The 19,608-nt window shown below is 41.2% G+C and overlaps 1 protein-coding gene across 1 annotated transcript; it reads right to left on the bottom strand.

Moving 5' to 3' along the window:
• Positions 1–2,784: 2,784 nt before the first annotated feature.
• Positions 2,785–17,010, bottom strand: TIGAR (TP53 induced glycolysis regulatory phosphatase). The gene is made up of 6 exons (XM_062007479.1): positions 16,909–17,010; positions 14,083–14,120; positions 10,719–10,840; positions 7,503–7,580; positions 4,614–4,724; positions 2,785–4,198 (listed from the first exon to the last, which is right to left on the bottom strand). The coding sequence occupies exons 1-6, from the start codon at positions 16,938–16,940 to the stop codon at positions 3,740–3,742; spliced, it is 840 nt and encodes a 279-aa protein (XP_061863463.1). The 5' UTR covers positions 16,941–17,010; the 3' UTR covers positions 2,785–3,739.
• Between the last annotated feature and the right edge of the window lie 2,598 nt (positions 17,011–19,608).

Here is a 19,608-nt window from a genome sequence, read left to right as displayed (position 1 = left end):
ACAAAGTGTTAATTAACCTGCTCGAGGGTAGGCAAGAAACAAAAGGCATGCTTTTAAACCAAGGGAATCACACAAATCGCTGCTGTATCTGGAAGCATTTGACACAAATTACCGACTTGGGTTTCCACACCCTGAAGGATGCATGTGTTCCTCTGGCTCTGGGGAGTGTTAATGGAGTGACTGACAAAATTAAGGACCCAGCCATTACAGACAAGTTCAAGCTATATAAAGCACCAGGCGACCAGCCTTCCTCAAATAAAGAGGCACTACAGGGGCCAGCAAATTAAAAACGAACTCCAATACCCCCTCCTGCCATTAGCTCTATAATAATAATTAAAACTTTGCTGCCTTCTCTGGTGGCCATCACTCAGGAGCCATCTAGGAAGATGTGTTTCACAAGAAGCTCGAGGAGACTGTGCAAAAGCCCATGTTCTCGTTTTTCCTTCCTGTGTACAGAAGTTATTTCCCTCTATATATTACAAACAAATTCTCTTATTTGTGAAAAACTGCTACATTTTTAAACAAGTCTTGAGCAGTTCCTCAAGCTACCACTGTTGTCGCTGTACTTTTGATTTGAAACAGGCCATTTTTTCATTTCATAAAGACAAATTTACTGTTTAGGTGTGTCTCAGGTTTGTGTGGAGCTGTTTTTCCTCATGGGGAAGGGGCTGTAAAGATGGCTCCTGAAAGAACTTGCTAAAAACTCTCCCTGGCTCTGAGTGAGACCCACTCCTGGGGCTGAGCCAATTAGACACCTCCACAATCACTTTTAAAGAAGCAGACGGAAAAAGAGGCTTCTTCCTTTTTTTCTGGGTGGTAGTGGAAGGAGTTGTAAGAGAGAGAAGTGACCATGTAAAACTCGAGGTCACTGAGGGAAGAGAGGAGGCATGCTGGAGCAGAGACTCCCCTGCATCCCGTGGGGAGAGGGCAGCTGTCCCTCTGCATCCTGTGGAGAGGAGTGGTGCGGCAGAGATTTGTTGGCAGTTCATAGAGGACCCCACGTCAGGGGTGGTGACTGTGCCCAGAGGAGGCCATGAATTTATGCGAGTGCGCTGTTGCAGCAGCAGGTGCCTGGAATGCTGCTGCCATAGGAGTCCCACGCTGGAGGAGTTTGTGAGCAGAAGCTGCAGCTGCTGGGAAGAGTTTACACCAGAGAGGTTTCTTAAGGACTGTGTCCTATGGGAGGGACCCCATATTGGCGCAGGGCAAGAACGTGAGGAGTCATCCTCTGAGAAGAGAGAAGCGGCAGAGACTATCTGTGAGAGACTGACCACATCCCCCATTTCCTTCCCCCTTCCCCCAAGACGTTGAGTGGGGAAGAGATAGAGATATTGGGAACAATAAGCTGGGCCAGGGAAGAAAGAAGGGATAGGGGAAGGAGATCTGGTTGTATTTTTCCCCATCATCCTGCTGTTTTTGCTTTCTACTACCTACTAGAAACAGGACAGAATAAACTTTGCTAAGTCGAGCAGTGGAATCTGTTTAGCCTAGAATTGTAATTGGCAGTGAGCCCTCCCTGCCCTTGTCTCAATCCACAACATCCTGGCTTATCTTTTTACTCCCATTTTGCTGGGGCCTATGCCATCCTAACAAGGGTCGGGGTGAATGGGGGCACTGAGCAAAAGGTTGCTGTGGTGCTTTTAGCTGGGCCAAACCACGACAGGGTGTTAATCACACACAATGTCATTCACGGCTGGCTACCAAGAATGTTTCCATTATGTAGAATTAAACTTGACACTGAACCATTTTGACAAAAGCTTTTTATGTTACTGAAAAACATTAAATTTTTCAGGAGTCTTAAAATATTTGCCCAGATACACCCCTGCATTTATGAACTGCCTCACTGGGGAAAAGAGGAGCTTTAACAAAGAAGCTTTAAAATACGGAAGACAGCTGATAAATAAGTAAGAAGTTGAGCCTACTGATTCAGAAGTTCAGTACAAAACTCCAATTTAAATTCACAAACCAAACTTAAGGGCACATAGTCCTTCACAGAGAATAATGTTAGAGGCTTGAAAGACCAGTCCTTGCTGAACAACAGTTACTAGTATTAATTTTTTTTGCACATCAAGTATGCTGCTTGCCTCCTCAGGGACTAGTTTTCAGACACAGCAACAGATGGTTTCATAGTCATTTGCTGGATAAACAAGCCCCACTGCACATCAAAAGCCTTAGTTTCATTTGCAGGTTCTGGACAGCAATACAAGAGGCCTGTCTCTGGTCACCATAGGGCTGAACATTTCCTCCCTCATCCTCTGCAACTTAGTAGAGTTAGCACTGGGCAGACAGCATAGAGATTGGGTAGAGATCCCCATCTGAGGCAGGACTCATGAGAGCTCTCCTACTGTAGAATCAATCGGTGTTACAGGAATGGGAGAAGCAGAGTACAGTCACTACAGTCACATTAAGTCCCTGGAAGTAGGGACTTGCCTCTTCTAAGAAACAAGTAGTTTAAAGTATAAGGGACAGTGTAATTAAAAAAAAAATAAAACCCCTAATAACTTTAAACAGCTACTTTTGTACAGTTGCAAGCAATTTAAGTATGTCCATAACATTTTAACACCATTGGTTCCTCCAGGTAAGAGTCAGAATAGTATTAATCCATCAGCCTCAAAAAAAGCTCTTTTTCACAGTAAAACACTAGCCTGCATTTTTTCAGGAAAAGGTGGAAGTTAGACAATCTGAGCAAAGCTTCACAGAATAATATTAACAGAGTCTACCTCAAAAGAAAGACAAAATTGAGATGTACTTAGGAGCCTTTAATTTTATTTTTTTTTAAACAGGCTTAAAATATGCAAAGGAAGAAAAAGTATGTGGGTACTATAAATAACGTTAAGTCAAATAAGCTTCAACAATAACACTACAAATGCCCTAGTGGGGAAAGAATGCAGTACATCAGCAACTACAAGCAATCATCAAGCAACCAAATTTGCCTAGTTTTAGGCAAAAATATTCACACATGAAGTGTACAACTGCAACTGACAACAGGATTCCAGTCAGGTACCACTCACTTACTGGTAAGGTTCTTTTCAGAAGACAGTTTATTATTTCAACTATGTATACATGAAATTCCTTGTCCTGTTTTACAGTTAAAAATAAATATTTTGTGTTTTTCTACAGCGCTCTTACACAGAGGTCTCAACAACACAACACTCCTGCGAGGTAGGTATATCATCCCTATTTTAACAAAGGGAAAACAGATTTGCCCAGAAACTCACAGCTGTTCAGTATCAGAGCGAGGAACACATCCCCCCACTCTGTACCAGACCTTTTTCACTAGGCAATGCTCCTTTTCAGGTTATACATTCAAAAACCTATTTGAATATGTATGTTTAATATTATAATACAGCATTTTGTAATAAACCAAAACTACAGTATAGTTTATCTCCGAGGTACCATTCCTCTCTCCTCCCAGCTCTTACCTGGAGATAGCCAAAATAATTATGGGGTAATAAAAATAAATTAAAAAAAAAAATACTCACTCTAGAAGCAGATATGCAAGTAACTGAAAGTATTATGTTTCTGTTCATAAAGAATACTTGTGTTATTTCTCTAGTGCTAACTTATATCGGGCACTCAGACCATGCAAATAGTCTTATTTTAAGATGGTAAGCAATTGCATGTCTTTACTTTTGCAGTTTAGTGTCAATAACTCCAGTTAATCCCATTAATTACTACAGATACCTTTCCCAAGCTTAGTATAATGGCAATCTAAAACCATTTCCCACTACAAAGGCTCTTAAAACACCTTAAAAGCTACACATTCAGCTCCCATGTCCACTAAGTGAGAGTCTTGATTAAGACAAACACATGTGATTTCAGGTTTTAAGAAATTTCCATTTTCAAGTTTTATAACGAAGTGACTAATTCCTGTATTGGGACTGACAGAAGATAAATGAGACTTTGTTAAATTTGTTGGTAAAGTACATTTGAGATCCGACACAAAATAACTGATCCAGTTCCTCATGTAGGCTCCGTGACTCACCACCAAGATACTGGCATCTAATATTTTAGAAGCTTCACTATTGTCAGAGCTAAGTTCTGCTTCACTGCAGTGGTTTGTCCAAGGGAAAACTAACTGTTCTTGAGATCCTGCTGAGCCTCTGCTTGCCGCCCCTTGTCTGTCAGGCTCTTTCTGTTCCACTTCAACAGCTAGCCGGCAGAGAAACTCAAAAAAGTCTCTTGCACGTTCTCTCACCTGAAGAGAAAGGTCAGAAGAGTACATTGTGAAGAATGCAAGAGACTCCAGCTTCCAGAAATCAGAGATATAACTACTTTAGTTAAAAGACAAACATTTATCACAAACAAGTCTCTAAATCAATGGTAAGGTAGCGAATGCTGTAAAAACTCCTCTGTCCTCCCAAACCAAGTTTTAGAGTAATTGCCATCACTCTTCTGCAAAAGGGAGTTTCGCGAGCAGTCAATCTCAAAATAAATGTTTTAGTTCTAAAGAGATTCAATACTTGGCAGCCACTGTAATCACATCAGGTAGTGAGTTTGAGCTTAGAAAATAACTACCCTTGGTTGGGCTAAGTAATCACTAAGATGTTCCTAAGTACAGGACAGCTGCATCTGCACTGATAAAATGGTCCAGACACAAACAAATACCATACTTGATCCAGCGTTTCTCCTCCAGAAGGTGTGAATGAAGGACATTGCTCTCCAGCAGCTTTTGCCATGGCCTTGAGGTCAGTCAAAGGCCTTCCTTCGGCCACGCCATATTTCTTTAAGAGGCACATTACAAAGAGTGGGTTTAGTAAGACACAGCAAATCTGCAGTGCCACTTCCAAAGTAAACATCTCTTGTTTTCTTGGATTTTTAAGTCTAACATGCAGGATTAACTAATATAATTAATTACATTTTATTCCAATATTGGAGGAGGTAGAGAAATTAAGAGCAGCATCTCTTTTAAAACACTAACATTTAAAACACCACTTCAGTCTGATCTTTGCCTTGAGAAGTTTCCTGTGTTCTCGACACTCAGCATACAAAATTCAAGTGTTTTGTAGCTGAGGTTACATTGCAAACACCTCTGTATGTTGCCATTCACACCAGGATAAACTCAATTTGCTTTTCATTTGCAGAAAGACTATAGGGAATTCTTTTTCACAAGTAAGAAACAAGTAATTTCTCTGTTGTGATTTCAAAGGCATGTGGAGAAGAAATTAATTTTAAAAATCAGAATTTTTTAAAAGACAGAAAAAAAAAAAGGTAAGAAAACCCACAAGTAATCTACCTATTAAAAATAGACAAGAAGGCCTCCCCCCATTTTTTTTCAGGACATTATTGCCATGGACATTGTTTTCAGAAACCAAAAAAGGCAAAAAAAGAAATCTTGAAAACACATACTAACAGAGAACATACAATAAACTAGTTTCAATAGCATGCTTACTCCTGAGAGCTCCAAAAGCAAGGCCTATACAAGAAAGAGTAGTAAGAACCCATTAATACCAGCTAGTTATTCTGATCTCTAGAAGAGACATTATAAAACATAATAGTTATCATCTGTAATGTATTTTACAAGACAGATATACTCAGATGTGCATTACCATTTTTGACCTTGAAGAATTTTCCAAAGTACATCTCCAACAACGGTAAAACAGATTAATACTTCTCCCTCTGCAGATTAATACTATCACTAACAGATGGAAAATATATTCAGATGGAAACCTTTGGTCTTCCCTTGGAATGTCTGAAGACAGTGAAAATGATGCAGTTATGATGAGCATTTTGAGAAAGAAAGAGCTAATGCTATACTGTCAAACACTCAGTTACAAGCATTCCAGAAACCCAGATGTTGACTAGGATACAGACATATAGTCATTACTGAAGCTTTTTAAAGTTCTGTCCTTAGTCTCTTGCTGAGGATACGCAATCATCTGCCATAATAACTAATTTATGTTATTACTGAAAGACATTTACTTCAGCCTCTCAGTCTCTTTCTGCAAAGTAAAATATTGGTAATTTAAGAACACTAAGAAAGATGTGAAAACAAAAGTGCTTTGAAATAGATTAGGATTTAGTTTTCAGCTAAGATTTTTCCAGACTTCTCTCATGAAGGCGAGGCAGGAGACAATAAATCTTTCTTAATAGTGTCAACAACATATGGTCTTTTAAACGATGGATGTCTGAAGGAGGCTGTGACTCCATGAGAAGCCCATGTTGAAGCAAGTTCCTGGCAGGACTTGGGAGCCCGTGGGATGAGAGGAGCCCATGCCAGAGAGCAGGTTTGCTGTCAGGACTTGTGATCCTGTGAGAGACCCCCCTGGAGTAATCAGTACCTGAAGAACTGTTCTCCTGGTGGATGACTCACACTGGGGGAGGGTGTGAGGAGCTGCCCCCATGGGAGACCCCATGCTGGAGCAGTGTGTGAAGAAGTGTAGCCCATGGGAAGGACCCACATTGGAGAAGTTCCGTGAGGGACTGTCTCCCATGGGAAGAGACCCCACATGGTAGCAGTGGGAAAATCCATCTGTAATGAACTGACTGTAATGAACTGACTGTAACCCCCATCCCCTGCACTTCTAGGGGGGAAGGAAGGAGGAAGGGGTGGGGGGAGATATTTTAAGATTCAGTTTTATTTATCATCTCCCTGTTCTTACAGTTTACTAATATATCAAACCTTTTTCTCCCCAAGCTGAGTCTGTTTTGCCTGTGACATTAATTGCTGAGCAATCTCCCTATCCTTATCTCAACACACAAACCACTTGTTTGGGTTTTTCCCCCCCCCCCCCTCTTCCCTGTCCAGTTTAGGAGGGGGAGTGATATAACAACTCGGTGGGCACCTGGCACCCAGCCAGGGCTAAACCACCACAGAAATGCTACAATCATTTACTGCTCCTTAAACACTTACTTGCCTGCTGACATTTGCTATCTCACTTTTGGTTTTGTAGCATTTCCTTCTTTAAAATTAATCTGATGCTCTCAATGTAGTGTCTAAAGAGTGATTGATTCATGTTGGCAAAAACAGCATCTGAGTTTATTAATGAATTAAGACATATTTAAAAACAGACAGGAGGCACAATTACACCTGTTATTAGGCAGAGAGATGCTAATCAGGCCAGAAGACTGTTCCACAGGCAGCGTCCAGTAGTCTTTGTGCAAATGAAAAGGTATAAACAGATAAAAGGCCAACAGGCTTTAGGTGGCAGTCACAGACAACATCTTCACCACTTTACATATATGTTTAGCAAACAGTCCTAAGATTTTTATTACATTTGCGATAAGTAGGGTAAGATTTACTTGTAGAGGGAACTAAATCATTTGAGCATCACAGTTACAGCACTGATCACTGAATTTTTGCTTTGCTTCACAATTTTGCAGTAAGGAAAACTATACATAGTACCTGCTGTGAAAAGTTCAGTTTTCAGTGATTAAAAATACACCAAATAGGGCTCTCCACTGTTACAGCTACTATTTAATAAGCCAAGATATCCACTTGCAATGTTACATTTTCAAATTGTTCAGTGTTAAATAGTAAAACCAACTCTTTCAGTACTTACTCTCTCTCGAAGTCTTGCATCATATTTGATTTCCAAATCTTTGCAAAACTTATTTTTTCCTAGAATTGTGGCAGCAGTCTAAAAAGTGAATATACAATCACATCAATGGAGCTGTTCTCTCATGGGATAGCTAGACCATCTTACACCAACCACCACAGCCAATATGAATCACCTTAGTAATATCCAACAACCCAAAGAAATGAGGTAAATTTTTTTCAGTTGGTAATGACTGTCAGAATTGGATGTACGGCTTTTGTCAGGCTATACAAGGCTGAAACCCTGCAGTCTTCTGAAAGAGCTTTCACAACTCGAAGTCCAGAACAGCTGTCATAGCCAAAAGACAAGAGAAAACTGTAAAGAATTTAGAATTTTTTTTAACAATGATTTTGGAGGTGCACTGAGGGCAAGACAACTGATCAAGAGAAAATTCTGATATCACTTTGGAAAAAGTATTGCCTAATACAGACTCTAGCGTGCTGGGTATCATGGAGCTGTCTGGCTGCCACAGCCAATAATGGGAATTGAAGGAGAAGTTAACCTTCTCCTGTTCTTATATGCATCAAAGTATGATGATTGTACTGCATTTGCATACAGTTGTGACTGGTAATAACGTCTGGAAGTCTTGTTCAAATGTGCACATCCAATCAAACTGACATTCAAAGAACTCATTTTGAAAAGACTCCTTGGATTTCGGCAAATAGTAAGCAGCTCTGCTGTACTAACAAGATTTAATGACCTATTTCACATATTGCTTAGGAAAGGCTTTATGTTACAACTTGAAATATCTTTTGTAGAATAATGTCAAAATTCGATGGGACTGAATCAACTTCCTTGTACATATGAATAGCACAGTTAATTGGATGATTACATCCTGGAATTTCTCCAGGACTGAGATCTCATTCAGTACACAAAATAGACAACATTCACCTACTGAGCACTAATTCATACTCTGAACTGTAAACATTAAACATGAAGTCTCATTCACTGAATGCAAACCAAAACATACTCTGAAGCATAACTCTCTCACATCTTTCCTACACTATCCTTTACTAAAATACCAACATGCTTCAAATGTTCCTGAACTTTGCAAGTACCACAGTGAAAGAAGGCACATTAGCCCCACTTTACACATGGAAAAGAATTTGTCATCCTTCTCAGGGACCAGCCTGTCCCAATCCTGAGCCTGCCTTCACTGCTGCAGAGTTCTTGTCCCAACAGCAAGAGTATCTCATAGTAAGCCCCATATTCCCCTGCAGAATTGTGTGTTGCGACCTGTTAAGCTTCGAAGTCTTACAGAGTTATGCTGTGTTCAGATCACATCCCAGTCTTCCCAACTAGCCTTTTTTTATTTACATATTTTATTTTTCTCTGCTTGCTCCCTTGTAAGCTGCAAATCTATGGAGTCAGTCTTTGACCCTCTTTCCTAAGCTTATTGTCTTCAAGAGCCTTCCCTGCAAAGCCTTTCTCTGCATTTCTTATCCACGCTCACTTTGCACCTCCTGTAGCTCTCAGAATTCCAGCTCAGCTAGTGTAACTCTCTTTGCACCCATCCCTGTTTTTACTACCCTGTTCAGGCTCAAACATTCAGCTGTTTGCCAGAGGCAGCAGCCAGAGGACCACGTACCACTCCTGGTTCCAGTAACCTGTACAAACCTTTACTACAGCTGATGGAGACATGGCAAGGAAAATTAATCTTTACCACTTTCTTTGAAAACTGTTCCTCCCACCATCTCTTTTGCAAGGCAACTTGTACATTCCTCTCATAGTTGAGCTAAGAGGTGATAGCATAGTAGAAGACATTTCCTCATAGATTTACAGCTGCCAAAGAAGGGAGTTACAAACAAATGGAAACTGCAGCTTTACACATCTTTGAAAAAGCCTCCACAAAGGCTTGTCAAACAAATGCCAAAACACGTTTCCTTTATGCAAAGGACAAATTCGAGTCTGTATTCTACATTAGGAGTGTAAATGCTTCTCATGGAAAAGTTTGTCTCTAATATAAGGAAAAAACCATTACCAACCTCATTTTCAAGCATCTGAGCATGCAAAACCAAATCCCTTAAGGCCAGCACATAGCACAGAATGTCTGATGAATGTTATAGAGCACTGTTAACGTTTTTAACTATAATCACTGCTATTCACACACTCAAAGGAAGCGATTTGTCAGGAAGTCATTATGCATTTTTAAAACACTCAATTACTGCACTCCTCCCTCCTGTCTCTCCACTGTGTTTACTGTCTAAGTTCTGTTGCTACAGCATTTCACAGGACTGTGCTGCAAAACTGATGAGCAATTTTGATGATGCATGTTTTAAGAAAAAAAAAGAGAGATTTATGCTAGATTTTATTGATCTTATTTAAAGCAAGGCTTCAGAGATTTTTGTGGCAGGACAAGACAGCAAAAAACAAGCAACCAGCAAAGCTATCATGAATCACTTAGTAGTTTCAACCACCTGAAGCCTACATGTCTGCTGAAATCACATCATCAGTTACGGGAGAAACATACAGTCAAATATACTATAGAGCTTCCACAGGAGACATGACCTTCCTAGAACAGCTAATCTATGCTTCTACCTTTAAAAGTTGTTTCCTCTTTTTTTTTTTTTTTTAGTATTTCATAATCTTGTACACAAAATCACATGTAATCCTGCTCAGTAATTAACTTTTTTTCCTCTTTGACTAATCAATTAAAACAGTGCATCAAGGTAAGACGTCTGCTATCACATTCCTTGCAAAATCCAACCTCACTGCACATGTAATGATCCTTCTACTGACTTGACAGCAAAACTTGGTTTTGCCTATATTGGTCTGCACTCCAGAAAAACACAGCCACAGTGCATAAGACAGTACAACAATATTGCTAGAGTTTGTTTTCTTTCTTCAAAGAAAGACTTTAGCCTGTGTTACCTCTAAGCCTGGATTACTCCTTTAGCTAGAATCTATACACACAAAAAAATAATGGCAAATCCAGAAGAATGTTGTGTGACATTCTGCAAAGCAGGGTGGCCTTCATCGCTTCTTACCTGAGCTGTGCTCATTGGAATTTCCTTACTCAGAGAGGCCTTCCCGAACTCTACACAATTCAACCTGCAGTTTTAAGTCCATCAAAACAGCATTTGGTCCTCTGTTACTGTATTATTCTTGCATAATCAATAGCAAATAAATGCCCAATTCTGAAGCTAACATTTACATTCAGTAGCCTCAAGAAGCACTTGCCTGCTTAGCTCGAAGGAGGTCACTTGAAAATACATGAGTAAACTTCACATTACTAAGAAATAAACCAGCAGCTTCAGCTTGTCTGAAACCAGTTGCAGAGAGCGGCTCATCCACTCCTTGACCTACAAAATAAAAACCCATCAACATTAAGATATGTAAACTGTAGATGATTTAGCAGTTGGGCAAGTAGCCCAAATAAAATAAAGCAAATAAAGTGCTTATCTCCCTCAGAAAAGCCAATCATTAGGAGAAGTCACTGCTCCTCTGGTCTTCCCTTAACTCAATCACAAAAATGGTAAAAAGAAAGGGAATATGGGCTAGGAAGACAAAGATCATTATCAATGATATTTGCATTAATGGAAACAAACAACAAATTTAAACATAAAACAGAGGCCTACATTTTTCTAAATGCTAGCAGTCATTTTAAATCACTTATCCTTTTTTGAATGATCACTACTATGCTTTCTGTAAGAGAAATCTCACAACTGAAAGTAAAGGGCCAAGTTCTTGACTGTAAATAAATAAAAATTCCCAATACAACTGAGATAATGTTGACACTGAAATACACATTCAGAAAAAAAACATGTCCATTGCAAGAGTCAAGCCCTGCTTGACAAATATGAAATGCCTACTTCTCCCCATTCCCCAATGCTGACAATACCTTGAAGAAACGAGGCAACAAAAATAGATTCTGTGTGATGTGGAAAGCAGCACACGCTCTTTGCCAAGGACAGTTTAAACAAGATTTTTACAGTTGATGTAAACACAGTCTGTTGCAGTCTCTTCTCTCCCCTACTCCACCTCACACATTGAGACTTATGGTCACGTGGATGCAACAAACCTAGCTGAAAAGCAACCCTGACAAAATTTGTTTTCAGACAGAGTGGTCTGTGAGATTAGCCAGTCATGGGTCTCTGGAGCAGTGTTGGGAGGACCAGCATTTTGGTAATCCAAATTGAAGGAAATAGACATGCTCTTGTCATAACTCAAAGAGTCTGTGGGAAAACCAAGAACTATGGCAGAGGTATAAACCTGTAACAAATTCACACAATTCCTATTGCTGTAGGAAGTCAAAGCAGAGAGTGTGCAATTCTCATCAGACCTGACAAAAACAATTTTCACCAGGAAAACACATTGTTATTTATATGCTTCCAGTAGCAAGAGACATGACTCCCCAAGTCCAGAACTTGAGTTTTGAGCACCTTGTCTGTAATTCAGCCATGTGAGACCTCAGACCCCACCATGCAGCACACAGTAATGTGCACTTTCTACACCGGACAGGAATCTACATGTCATTTGACACGAAGGGCTAGGAATCTAGAAGGCATCACTAATACTTTTAAGAACATAAAGCAGTAGGTTATTCTGTATTTACATTATTATGAGCACAAGGCCAAGTTGCAAGAAATGTAAATTGCGATGTCAAAAGAGAGGCAGAAAAACCTACAAGTATAATTCTTCCTCACAGCATACAGCATAGTATGAAGTTCATTTATTCAGAGTACAACCCCACTAAATTCCTTGTGGCAGCGAGCCTCAGTTTTCCTACAACAGACATCCAAGCTGCTCAGAGTTTTCAGTTCTGGATGTACAAGGCACTAGCTACTAAAGGGAAAACTTAAATGTTTTAAATGTTTTGTTTAAAGATCATCTTCCTAGAAAGACTTGGAATTGAACAATTCAAGTATTTAACCAATCTTTACTTTTCATTCTTCCTTGCTCTACTGTAGGCTTTTTTACTGTAGTGCTATTTACTGTAGGCAAGTGACAGATTACCTCCTTAGGGAAATAGTGTCCTTTACAACACAATCTCTACTCATTCTTCTGTGGCTCCTCACCAATCCCTTGCACAAACATGCACCTGGCTGGTTCTGCACCAGAGCTGCAGCTCTCGCCTCTCATCCAAGCCTGAGGCCCTTTTCCCAGGTTTCATACCACCAAGATTTAATACAGTTCTATGGGACATTCTGGCATCCTTGGTAAAAGGTAGTACTATCACTTTATTTTATTACAGGTAACTTTTTTTTTCTCCCCCCATTTAATAAAAAAAATAATGATCCTAGTCCTCTTGCTGATATCAGAAATGCATCACCATATTCTGTGGAGATTGACTTAGAAACTTTATAGTACAGTAAAGCTATCAAACTAATGCCCCAGCCTACAAATAAAGTCTCTTAGCATTTTGACATAGTTTGACATGACAGCCTTTTCTGATAAGGGGGAAGGGGCTGTAAAGATGGCTCCTGTAAGAAGTTGCTCAAAACTCTCCCCAGCTCTGAGACAGATCCAATTCTGGGGCTGAGCCAATTAGATGCCTCCATGATCACTTTTTAAGAAGAAGCTGGAAGAGGAGGTTTTCTTCCTCTATCTTCTTCCTTCTTGTTCTACCCCTTCTTCTTCTGGCTGGTGGTGGTGCAAGGAGGAAAAACAGTGAGAGAAACAACCATGCAGACTCCAAGGTCAGTGATGAAACAGAGGAGGAGGTGCACTGGAGCAGAGACTCCTCTGCATTCTATGGAGTGAACTGGTGAAGCTGAGATTTATTTTCATTTATTTAAAGGCCCCACATCAGCGGTAGAGACTCATTTTGATAATGACCCCACATCAGGGGCAGAGACTCATTCTGCAAGGACTGTCCCCCATGTGAGGGACCTTGTATCGGCAGAAGCCGCAGCTGTTGAGAGCAACCCACACCAGAGAAGTTTGTTAAAGACTGTGTCCCAGGGGAGAAACCCCGTGTTGGAGCAGGGGGAGAATGCCAGGAGTCATCCTCATCTGAGAAGAAAGAAGTGGCAGAGTCCATCTGTGAGAGACTGACCACATCCCCCACTCCCTGCCCCCGTGAGCTGTTGAGGGGGGAGGAGGTAGAGATATTGGGAGCAGTGAGCTAGGCCTGGGAAGAAAGGAGGGATGGGAGAGGGAGATCCTAAAGTGCTGGTTGTAATTTTCTCATCATCCTACTCCCTTTTTGCTTTTATTCCGTTCTGTTTCTTGTAGAATAAACTTTCCTACTTTCCTCTCTAAGTCGAGTACTGGAGTCTGTTTTGCCTGGAACCGTAATTGGCAGTGAGCCCTCCCTGCCCTTGTCTTAATCCACAACAATCTTGCTTATCTTTTTACTCCCATTTCGCTGGGGCCTCAGCCATCCTAATGAGGGTGGGGGTGAATGGGAGCACCATTCACTGAGACTGTTGTGGTGCTGCTGTGCTAGCTGGGTCAAATCACGACACATTTACAACAGTATTCTGTAATGATATTCTGTATAGTATTCTGTAACTTTCATCAGTTGGTTACATGATTTCATATTTTGCAAGAATGAGCAGTTCTCCAGCTCTAATAAGCAGGCAGAATAACCAATACTAACCTTGCAGTATCTTGTCTTTGTTGTATTTTGTTTCTCCACTGAAAGAGATTATACACAAAAATTAATTCACAATAATTTTACTCAGTGTTCAAGAACTTTGATATATTAGATATCAACAGGAGACAACAGTCTGAATATGAAAAGTGAGACAGTACAACAGTTTTTTTTAAAAAAGACACATGTGAAGAATTTACAATAAAGAAACCTCACAAAACATTTTAAAGTAGTTAACCCCAATCATGCCATCAATATTTACTAAGAAAAATCTACCTGAGACAAAAGGAAGTGAAGTAATTTCTTAAATTTATCATTAATACAACCTAATTTTATGTTGGAGAGAGGTAAGATGCAAGAAGACTCTGGTGTCCTCTTACGAAACATGTGCTAGCCAACTGGCCTTCTCAGCTTTAAAGAAAAGCCAATTCAAGAGCTTACCAAGGACAGCAGTAGAGCAGGCTGCACACCTTGAAGTTACACACCATTAAGAAGCCAGAGCTGCAGAAATACTCTAATAAATATCACTTTCTTGAAGGACTAAAATATTCTACCTTGAAAATCATAAATGACAATATTTCAAAGGGAGAGTGACTAAAAATGCTGTGCAGATATATTCAGGAGGGAAAAATCTAACAACTAAACTTGATATGAATAAAGTTAAGCATGCTGACTTTATTGAGACTTCTCATTTGACTGATTTGTCACACGCTTAACATTTTCTGCACTACTAATGTCCAATGTGCTGCCTGTTTTTTATCCAGAGAGCTGCCAACACTGCTGGGCAGAATTTCTCAATATGAGCCTCCAGCAGGTAAATGCCAGTACTTTTAAGAGAAAACACATGTGTAAGAGGAGTTTCCAATAGGGCTTCTCCCAACGAGTTATGAGGTTTGCACTGGACCCCATTGCTTTCTAAGCTCCTTGTGAGAGAAGTCTAGGTGTTGTATGGATCCAATCTCACTCATCAAGTTTCAACTCCAGGTTTGGCACCGAGTCAGTTTATTACAGCCAAGAACCAAGAAATCCTCAGGTTGTTACACCTTGACAATCTAAGTTCCCCTCCTCTCTTGTAACTATTGGATGGCTTGGTGTAATCATACTTGAATCTGGTATCTTCTTGTTCCTTTCTCCAGACAAGTTTCCTTTCTTATCTCAGAAGTCATAGTTTTATGCAGATCTGTAATTCTTTTATCTTATCTGCACTTGGATGTTGCCAGTCTTTTGCTAACTTCAGGTAGGATGATTTCCTCTCCATTCTTTTAACATCAGACAACTCCTAGTGCTTTGTCTCCCTGCAGACTGGCCTCAGCACCCATACAGTTGTCCAGCAAGTCTAAACTCACTCTGATTTTGCACATTTAATTCCAATATTTTGCAATCAAGTTATTTTAATTTCCAATAGTATTTTAGTACATTCTATACTCCTGCCTGCATAGTGGGCAACCATTTAATTCAGGCTTATCCCATGTCCTGACTGTTACTTCCAGCCTCCTGAGGAAAATGCAGCAGGCTGGATGGAGTTCAACCTGCTGGTCAGCAAAGTGGAGAAAAGAGCAAAATGTGCAGCTTTCCAAGTAGGACTAAGATAACACAGCATATATAAGTAGTGTGATGGATGAACTCCCATCCATTTTCTGGTGTACTAGGATCTTGCTAAAGTGTCTGCCGGAGTCCCACCTGAAGATTTAAAGTTCAATTAACTGTTTCATGCTCACATGTTTTCTAGCTGATGTTAGGCTGCAGCTAACAAGTATCAAGTCAGAAGAGCTAGGTCTTTAAGAGAAGTCAAAAGCTGCTCTTAACAGGAGGAAAATCGGAAGAAACAAAAAAAAAAAAACAGAAGTCCTTGCCCCAGTTGCACTCATCAGGTACTAAACTGTAATATGCGAAAGGGGAAGAAAGGTTCAGCTTTCATTAAAACCAAACAGTTAAACTACTGTCCATTGCTGGAAACTACATCTCCTTAGCTTAAATGAAGGCAAACGTTTGTCAATATCCACCGTAGCTTTACAGAAAAACTCATCTCAACAATTTAAATTAAATTACAAATGCCTATTCTTTAACGTTTCACAGTAGAAATGCTGGGAGTACGATTCTTCAACAAGCTCTTCACTCCACCAGAGAGCTTCTGGCAGGTGAAATGCCTCATGATCAGTTATCCAAGAGTTCACAAGCGGTGCTTTATCGATACGTCGGATTATCCAGTTAATTGTGGCATACTAGAAGAAGCTCATGAACTTCAGGGGCAGCAGCCAGACGGCCCCTCCAGCCGCGGTACCAGCGGGGCCCGAAGCGCGGGCCCCCCACCGCGCCGGTGCTCAAAGAATCACAGAACGGTAGGGGGTTGGAAAGGATTTCTACACATCATCCTATCCAAGCCTCTGGTAAAGTAGGTCCACCTGCATCAGGTCACAGGAACGTGTCCAGGCGAGTCTGAAAGTCTCCAAGAGGAGGAGACTCCACACCCTCCCTGGGCAGCCCTTGCCAGGACACTCTCACAGGAAAGAAGCTTTCCCTCGTGTTTAAGTGGAACTTTCTGTTGTTCCAGTTTACGCCCCTCTCGCCATACCCCGACCGGACGCGACACGACCCGCCGCGCCAGACGGATAGCAGCCGTTACCCCTCAGGGAGCCGCGCGCGCCTAACGGACCGCCCCGCGGACATGGACGGGCGCGGGGGGGGGGGCGGGGGGAAGCACATAGCACGACGAAACCCTGCTACGTCATGGGCCGTCGCGGCGCGATGCCAGGGAGCAGCGGGGGGACGGGGGAAGGGCAACGACCGGCTGAGACTGACGGGGGTGAGGGGGGGGAGTGCCACAGTACTCACTGCCGGACGACGGTCAGCCCGAAACGAACCATGGCGCGGCCGCTCAGCTGCGCGCGCAAGATCACCCTCACCGGCCGCCTGCCCGCACTGCGGCGCCCGCCTTCCCCGCGCGCGAAGTGACGTCACGGTCCCACCCCCTCAGTGGGAGGGGCGAGGGTCGTGACGGTTGGAGGGGTGGCTTAGGCCGTGCCTCTGCGCGGTCCGGGTCCAGGTACTTGCGCTTTTATTGGTGTTGTGTTTGGCAGAGTCCGTGGAGCGAGGTGCACGTTCAGTCCGCCTTTGGCAGAAGGGAGCGTGTGTCAGGGAACCGCGGCTCTTTGTGTGTAGGCAGTGCACCCATCAGCCCTATAAATAAAAAGGCAAGATATTTCCAGTCTGAAGCATGTTTTAGGGTCACAAGGCACATGTTGATTAAAGTCCTATGAGGAGCAGCTGAGGAAACTGGGGTTGTTTAGCCTGCAGAAAAGGAGGCTGAGTAGACACCTTACCGCTCTCTACAGCTACCTGAAAGGAGGTTGTAAAGAGATGGGTGTTAGTCTCTCCTCCCAAGTAAGAAGCGATAGAGTAAGAGGAAATGGCCCCAAGTTGCAGTAGGGGAGGTCTGCGTTGGATCTTCAGAAAAATTTCTTTACTGAAAGGGTTATCAAACATTGGTGCAGGCTACCCAGGGAAGGTGTTGAGTCACCTGTCCCTGGAGGTATTGAAAAGATATGTAAATGTGGTGCTTAGAGACATGATTGTGGGCTTGGCAGTGTTAGTTTAAGTTTGTTGGGCTTGGTGATCTTAAGAGTCTTTCCTATGATTCTGTGGTCCTGTGGTCTTACTTTACAGTTGTAATCTGATGGTTTTCAGCTTAAAAGTGTAGCTTTCACATAATTTCATGAGTCTGGGACCAGAGCGTCGAGTAAGTTTACCACATTGCAGAAGACATAATATTTGATGATGTTTGGTCATGTTATATCGACTAAATTAAGAACACTAATTGCCACAGAACTCTACTCAATAATAATATCAATAGTTGGATAAACTACGCTAGTTACAAGTCAATTAAAAGTCTTGGAAGCCAGATCATACCTTCAGCAAAGATGGAAGCTGTTTTGAAGCAATGGTTTCAGACCAGCAGTTTGTAAGGCAAAGCAGCATGTGGTGTAGTCATCCACAATCAGCTGGGACTAGGTTGACCATGTGTTGCCGAAGCCCAGAGCCTCCATATACTTCATGAGTTATGACCATTTGTCCCATCTTCTTCAGGTCCTATTTACTCAAATAATTTCAGCTGCTGGGGTCTAGATGGGGGACTGGTAGAATACAATTTTGGGATCCATAGTCCTGGGATGAGTACTCTTTATATTAAGACTTGTCGCAGATAGGTTTGTTGGACAGTGGCCACTTTTGCTCTGCAGCCACCATCACCCTTCAGAAATAACAGAGAGAAGAGCTAGGGTACTTGCAGGTAGAGAGAAAAACAAGCCTACCACTTATACACTCTGTATCACAGGTTATTTTCAAACTGAAGAGTAAATATAACATCTGAGCTAGATAAAAGAAATTGTCTCTCCTCTTCTGCCTGGCAGTGTTCTTTCTGGGACAGCTCAGGGCATTTGTGGGAAGACACAAGACACATTTGCATTTTGTAGTTAACAGTCTTGTTGCCAATGCTTCGCTTTGCTGGGTGAGTACAAGGATTCTTCCTTTAGTTGCTAGGGTTTGACATTCAGACTCTCACTATCTCTAGTGAGAGTGAAAAAGTGAAACAACAAAAAGAAAGAAGCCTTACAAAAGTAGAAGTTTATTTTGCTGTACCCTCCTCACTTCTGAAGATATGTTTCTGAAGATACATGAAAAAAACACACGTACACGTACACCTTGGCAAGTTGCAAGGATATGGCACAGAAGATGTTTTCCTCAACACAGAAATATAACATTCACCTCAGGAAAGGTCCTGATGTCCAGAAAAACTAAGAATTTAAAACGGTTGATATTTTAGGAGATGAACCATCAACATTTGGTCAAATCATCACTGTATTACTGATGTAGAATGTAAAAACATGTAATACATATTTTGTGGTTGCAAAATGCAAGGAAACAAATTGGAAATTGCTAGAGGGTGAACAAAAATATCCAAGGGCTTATAATAACACAAAATAACTGAGAAAACATAATTTAAATTAATATTTTAATGATTTTGCTAATAGCAATTTATAATAGACAATAAGGGCAATGACCCAATTGATATTATTAAGTAACAGTATTATGAAATTACTACTGGTAAAACAGATCAAGTAGCAGAAGAAGAATCACAGAACGGCAGGGGTTGAAGGGGACTTCTACAGATCATCTAGTCCAAGCCCCAATGAGCCTATTTTTTTCAAGTGACCTATTGAAACAAAGTGTCTGTAAAGCACAACTGCTAACGAGCACAGAAGCTCATCAGATGAGGAAGAGTATTTTGAGGAAGCCATTTTAGGAAGGAAATGAAACATTTTTTTAATGAGAAAAATATTTCCCAATGAAAATTTTAAACAAATAATGTTGACTATTTAGTAAAATCATTACCATGTAGATTGCAGATTGCTAACAACAGACAATATCATCATCAGTCCAGGGAGAGTTTTTCATCTCAGTGAAACGATAGTTGGCAGTTCAGAACACAAAACTGCAATAATCAGCTGAGCTGTATTTCTTGCACCCTAGTTGTCA

This window comes from Colius striatus, chromosome 1, assembly GCF_028858725.1.
Source record: "Colius striatus isolate bColStr4 chromosome 1, bColStr4.1.hap1, whole genome shotgun sequence".
NCBI lineage: Eukaryota > Metazoa > Chordata > Aves > Coliiformes > Coliidae > Colius > Colius striatus.
Note: the sequence above shows the minus strand (reverse complement) of the source record. Positions and strands in the feature narration are given on the sequence as shown.